Source organism: Vombatus ursinus, unplaced genomic scaffold, assembly GCF_900497805.2.
Source record: "Vombatus ursinus unplaced genomic scaffold, bare-nosed wombat genome assembly UNPS02011369.1, whole genome shotgun sequence".
NCBI lineage: Eukaryota > Metazoa > Chordata > Mammalia > Diprotodontia > Vombatidae > Vombatus > Vombatus ursinus.
The window spans coordinates 5,022,580-5,028,756 of record NW_020951147.1 but is presented as its reverse complement, the minus strand read 5'-3'; the positions used below and the strand labels follow the sequence as shown (position 1 = coordinate 5,028,756).

Genomic DNA, 6,177 nt, shown 5'->3' with positions numbered 1-6,177 from the left:
CCTGGCCTCAAGGAGTGGGTAAACAGAGTTTGGCCACCGGCCTAGCCGAGGGAGCCCGACTTCCTCCTGAGTGGAGACCTAGGGCCCAGATGAATCACAGAGAGAGAGGACTTGTCCAGCCTCCTGGGGCTCCAGAAACAGCAGGCGGGCAGCGGCATCTCACCCCCAAACCCACAAGGCCTCCCGTGCCTGTAGTCAGCACCCACAAAGCTCACCATGTCTTGGAAGCCCCCCCCAACCTTGGGGACCGGCGCAGGGCTCCCTGTGGGCCCGAGCTTCAGGAATCCACCCCCTTTACTTGCAGCCCCCAGGGCGGCTGTGCTCCCGACGGCAGATGGGCACTGCCAATAAACCAGGGACCGGTCCAGGGCAGGCGGTGCCGAATCCTGCCTCCTGAAGGGGCTGGGGGACGCCTATCCTAGTGTTCTGGCCGAGCTGGGGTGAGGGCTCACGCTGGATGGCGACGCCTCCTGTGCTCCCTCTGCCCCACCCTGCACCTGAGCTATCAGAGCTGGGGGGCGGGGAGGCCCAAGCGGGGCTGGCATAGGCCAGGCGAGGGTCTTCCCTTCCTTTCTGAGCCCTCCCTGACCTGCCTCAGCTTTTCTTTGTGGGGCCCTCTCAGTCTCTGCTTTGAGCCTTCAGAGTCTTCCTGGCAGTGGGCTGTGCATGGAGGGCCAAGCGCTTCCTTGTATGACAAAAAGCAGCCAACCAGTACTTGCCCCCAGAGTGAAAACCTTTGCCTGGAGATGTCGCCGGGGGAACTCTTTGGCCTCCGCTACTCCAGGGACCCGAGGGGAGCCGGCCCGCCCCCTGCCTGCCCCGGGGAAGGGAGGGGAGGGGAGGGGCACCATCGTGGGGCTGCCAGGTATCGGTGCTGCCACCACCTCCACCGCCACTGCCACCGCCCCAGGGGAACCCAGCCCAGCCCTCTCTGCCACACTGAGCGGTCCCTGGTGTGGAGGTGGGTTGGGTAAGGACTGGGCAGGCAGCCCAGGAGACTGTTACAGTGAATCCACCTGTTGCAGCCCGGGGCCTCCTCCCTGCTCCACCCCTGTAGCCTGTTTGCCTGGCTGGCCAGGCCACAGCCACCTGCCCCCTCCCAGGAATTCAGGGAGTGGGTGGCAGTGGGCCGGCCTTGCTAGAACACGGCAGGGGCTTTAGGGAGGGGGGGCCCTTGCCAGAGGTGGCAGAGGCCAGGAGGAAAGGGCTGAGAGGAGTGCAGTGCCAGGGTGGGGAGGAGAAGCCGGATGGCACGGGACGGCCAGGCCTCTGCCATCCTGGGTGCTGGTGCAAGCATCTGGGGAGATGCCCCCCCAGCTCCTGCCTGGGCCTTCACCATGAAAGGGGGTGGGGCCCACACCAGGAATCCAGAGGGACCAGCCCAGGTGGGGCACACAGGCAGTTTGCCATGGCGGCTAATTGGCAGAGAAGGTTGAATCCTCCCAGTTCCGCTAAGACACAAATTGCTCAGCGGGCATGTCTCTGGGCTGCGATGCTTGCTTGGCTGGCATCGCCCACAATTATCCTAATGGGGCAGCCTGGATGGGATGGGGCAGAGCCTGCCCCCTCGTCCCTGGGCACCGGGTTCTCAGCTGCCCCACTGAAGGCAAGCTAAGACTAGAATGTTTGCAGTCTCAGTGATCTCGGCTCTAACGTGCTCCGCGCTCGCTCTTGTGTCCACAGTCAGCCTCGGCTTCTGCCCACCCCAGCCGTACCATGATCTGGAGCCCTCGGTGGCCGAACCTCCTTCCTGTCCGCTGGCCCTGGACATGAGTCTTCGGGAGTCTGGCTACAGTACAGCCGCCAGGCCCTGCGCAGTGGCGCAGCTGCCGCCAGAAAACCTGGACCACTTGACTGACCCTCATCCCCATGAGCATGGCTTTCTGCGGCCCAAGATGAAGGTGAGGAGCCTGGGCCAATTTCAGGGAGCTCAGGGGCACGGCCTCCAGGAAATGCCAACCTAGGGATCTTCTTTGGTCTTGGGAGTCGAGGAAACACTGGGCAGTCGAACAGTGACGGCAGACTCCCCCCTCCGCCGAAAGGGCAGAGAAGCTGCAGGCCCCAAAGGGCGGCGAGGCTCGGCCTCCAGAGAGGCCGCTGGAGCTGGGGTCCTGTAACCACACACACCTGTTGTGCAGCCTGGGGGTGGGGTGAGGGAGGGGTGCCCGGCTTTATGACGACTGTGGCCCATGAGCCCTGGCATCTGGCCAGAAGGCTGAGGTCCCTTCAGGGAATGTGGACCGACGGACGGCTCCCCTCCCTCCTTGTCTCTCAGACAGCCTCCAAAGGATTGGATCACATCCTGCCCTGTGCTTGAAGGGTGATAGGATTGACTTTGTCGTCCGCTCTAACCTTCCCGTTTGACAGAGGAGGGAACTGAGGCCTGACTGACGGAGTCCTGGAGGGGGGAGGGCTTCTGCAGGCCCACCCGAGCTGGCGGGCAGGGGCGATGTAGTGAGCTGAGCTCTGCTGCCCAGGCCTCCTCCTGAGCGGCCTCCAGGCTTTGCCAGAGGAGGCCCCAGCAGTGACAGGCTGAGGGGCAGCTGCGCACTTCACACACCTGGGACTCTTGTCCAGGAGGCGACACTGGCCACAGGCTCCAGGCTCGCTCTGGCTCCTGCCCCCGCCATCTTTGCACCAGCTCTCGTGATCAGTTAGGCGGGGTTGCTCAGAAGCTGGCAAAGGGCTCAGCAAAGCTAAGGCCCAGACTCCTGAGCCCCCAGCTCAAGGGCATTCAGAGCTTTGGAGGAAGCCTGCCAGGGCAGTCAGGAGAGGGTGTGGAGGGAGAGCCTAGGGCATAGGGGTGTGGGCCAGACCAGTCCCCAGACAGCACCAGCTAGAAACTGAGGCTCGGGCTCTGTCTGGAGTCACTCACGTCTCTGTCCCTGGGCAGGTGACCGTGGGAGATGGCCCGAGCGGGGAGCTCTTCACCTGTCACATCTGCCACAAGGCCTTTACCTACCAGCGCATGCTTAACCGACACATGAAATGCCACAATGATGTCAAGAGACATCTTTGCACCTACTGTGGGAAGGGCTTCAACGATACCTTTGACCTCAAAAGACACGTGCGCACACACACCGGTGAGTGGGTAGACCCCCGAGGGGCCTGCCAGGCTAACAGCCCCCGAACCAGACTGGGCCAGGGAGGGTCGGGGCATCCACCGGGACAGGGCGCAGGACTGCCCATCCAGAGCACGGCACAGAGCTGGTGCTGTTGGAAAGAACACGAGGCTGACCCGAAACTAGTCTCCTTACTAAGAGACAAAGGGGGGACGTGAGGAGCCAAGATGGCAGGCTTGCTGGGGGCACAGCAGGGCTAGCTCCCTGCTCTCCACCTCCCTCGGCCAGGCATCTCTGCAGAGAAGATTCGGGGTGGACTCGAGCTAGAGGAAGGTTGGAGGGCTTCTGGGGAAGGGCCCCTCGTCACTCCCGCTTCTCTCTTCCCTTCAGGTGTTCGTCCCTACAAATGTAGCTTGTGTGACAAAGCCTTCACCCAGCGCTGCTCCCTCGAATCCCATCTCAAGAAAATCCACGGGGTGCAGCAGAAGTATGCCTACAAAGAGAGGCGGGCCAAACTCTACGTGTGCGAGGAGTGCGGCTGCACCTCCGACAGCCAGGAGGGCCACGTCCTCCACCTGAAGGAGCATCACCCTGACAGCCCGCTGCTGAGGAAGACTTCGAAGAAGGTAGCTGGCGCCCTGCAGACAGTCACCACCCTACCGCAAAACAGCCACCATCTCTAAACGCCAAGGAGGGCCAGGCCCTCTGCCCACCTGGAGGGAGGGCGCCAAGCCCACCGCAGCTAGAGCATTTGGGTGAGGGACCACCCCAGGCACAGAGCTACCACCTGTCCCGGCCCAGGCACAGGGGCACTCCATGGTGGACTTCACCCTGCAGGCCCAGCCCCTTCTAAGCTGGGAGGAAGCAGAGATGTGGCCCACCCAGACACAGTCACCATCCTTCTGTCAAACAATCACCATCTCTACACCCCAAGGTAGGCCAGGCCCTCTGCCCACCTGGAGGGAGGGCGCCAAGCCCACTGCAGCCAAACCATTTGGGCAAAGGACCCCCGGGCACAGAGTTGCTGCCCCTCACTGCCCAGGTGCAGGGGCACTCCGTGGAAGGCTTTGCCATGCAGGCCCAGCCTTCTTTGCGTGAGGACGATTCCACCCACTTTCTTCAGAAAACACTCCCACGTTTCCCTCTGGTTTTGTTGAAGTGAGACTTGAAGACGATAAGCCGTGAGCCGCCAGGTTTTGGGGGCTCAGGGGTAAGCGCCTGTTGGCTGAACAAAGACTTCCCATTCGAGACTATCTGAAGAAAAGCCACTTGATAAAAATGGCTGATGGCGGGTATGTGGCTCCAACCCTGCTGTGTACTCATACGCCCAGAGACGCTGAGACCACTGCACGCGCGCACTGGCCTTCCCAAGGCACAAGCTCATTTGATTTCTTTCCTTAGGGTTTTTTTAGAAAGATGACCAATGCACAGATACTAATATATTTTTGGTGCTGATAGAGATCTTTTTCAAAGATGGGCAGAGCTAGCCAGCTGTTCTCGATCCCTACCTCCTTTGGGGCTCATCACTGTGGGCAGGTATTCTGTGGGCCTGTCTGCCCCGGGACCTGGCCCCCTCCCCAGGCAGCTGTCTGCTTTCTTTCTGTTCTCCAGAATATGCCTGGACAAGGCACAGGGCCTCCTGTCTCGAGGACGTGCTGCTCCGTCCTGGCCTTTGCCGTGGTCCCCTTGCAGCACCCCACTCAGGGCTTCCTGGGGCTGCTCCTCACTTCTCCACTCCTAAATGGACCCACATAGCATCTTGGGTCACTCACCACTCCGGCAGGTTCCTTCTGGCTCTGCCCAGGGGCAGCCAAGATGAAATGATTGTGCCTTTGTCACCCGGAATCCACCATTTCCTTCAGCACCTGAAAGGAAGTAGCATAGATGGGCTCAGATGTAAGGGTCTGAACCTTGGTGGGGATGGGGGATGGGGCAGCAGGCCCCACGGTTTTGGGGAGGGCTCCACACAGTCCCAGGACAACAGGAAAGAGTGAAATTCCCAGGGTGGAATGTTCACCAAAGGGAAAGGAGGCCATTAGCTGAACCTGTGAGCACCCCTTCCCCATTTCCGAAGTGGAGATGTGCCTCTCAGTTCTCAGGTTAGAGAGGATATTCATTTGTGCTCCGCACTGATAAGGGAGGGTCCACACTTCTCCAGCTCTTTGGCCCAGAAGGTTACTCTGGAGTGCTGGCCAGAGTGCCCTGGGGGTTTTCGTCATTTGTGGCCAGGGAGAGAGCTGCTCCCAAAAGACAGTACACACATAATTCCAACCTTGCTGAAAGGGTTGGTTGATGGCCAGACCCGAAGAGTTGAACAGGCCTGGACACCTGGGCCATCCTTGAGTACTGATCATCAGTCGTCAGTCTGGAGCAGCCCGAGAGTCTCACGAGACACAAGGCGACACCGCGGCTGCCCCCCAGACCAGGCAGAGGCCCCGGAGAGGAGAACCCCGGCTGGGCACCTGAGGACCTTTCTCCACCTCGCTCCTGTGCTGGTGCGTCCAGGTTACCTTCCGAGGATTTCGGCCCTCCTCTGCTAGGAGTCTCTGGGGCCAGTGGCCGCACAATAGCCTCAGTTTGTTTACATGTTTTTATCACTACACACACGGTTCTATGTTGTCTGTTTGATTTTGTAACTGGTTTTCCCATTCGTTATTAAAATCTTAAGACCTCTTTGGTGCCGTGTGCGTCTTGCTAGCCTGGGCTTGCCACCCCTTCCTGCTGAGGGAGTCCCATCCCCACTGCCCTGCCCCCTCAGGTCAGGAAGGCCGAAAGGCAATCACCACACTATTGCTAAGCTCTCCTGGCATCACGGAACCACAGAATGTCAGAGCTGGACGGGACCTGGGAGCCCGTCGAGTTCAAGGACTCCATTTTATAGATAAGGACATGAAGGCCCCGAGAGGGGAAAGGCCTTGGCCAGGGTCACACAGCCAAAGACAAAACTGGGACTACCCCGCAGGATCTCCGGACTTCAAGCCCCTCTTTGGGCTCTGCAGCCCCCTCCCCTCCCCAGCCTAGTCTCTGCCTCAGCAGGGACACTCCCCTCTGAGCCACATATTGAAATGGATCGGGCAAGGGGAGCTTCAGGCCCGGACAGTCCAAGAGGACATAG

General features: G+C 60.4%; 1 protein-coding gene across 1 annotated transcript in view; it reads left to right on the top strand.

Annotated features, from left to right (window-relative positions):
* The window catches only part of OVOL1 (ovo like transcriptional repressor 1), a 10,414-nt gene extending 4,677 nt beyond the window's left edge, over nucleotides 1-5,737 (top strand). The window contains exons 2-4 of the mRNA XM_027856206.1: nucleotides 1,684-1,901; nucleotides 2,894-3,083; nucleotides 3,453-5,737. Of these exons, the coding sequence (XP_027712007.1) occupies nucleotides 1,684-1,901; nucleotides 2,894-3,083; nucleotides 3,453-3,745 (701 nt within the window). The 3' untranslated portion in view covers nucleotides 3,746-5,737. The remainder of the gene's footprint in view (nucleotides 1-1,683; nucleotides 1,902-2,893; nucleotides 3,084-3,452) is intronic.
* Nucleotides 5,738-6,177: the final 440 nt, after the last annotated feature.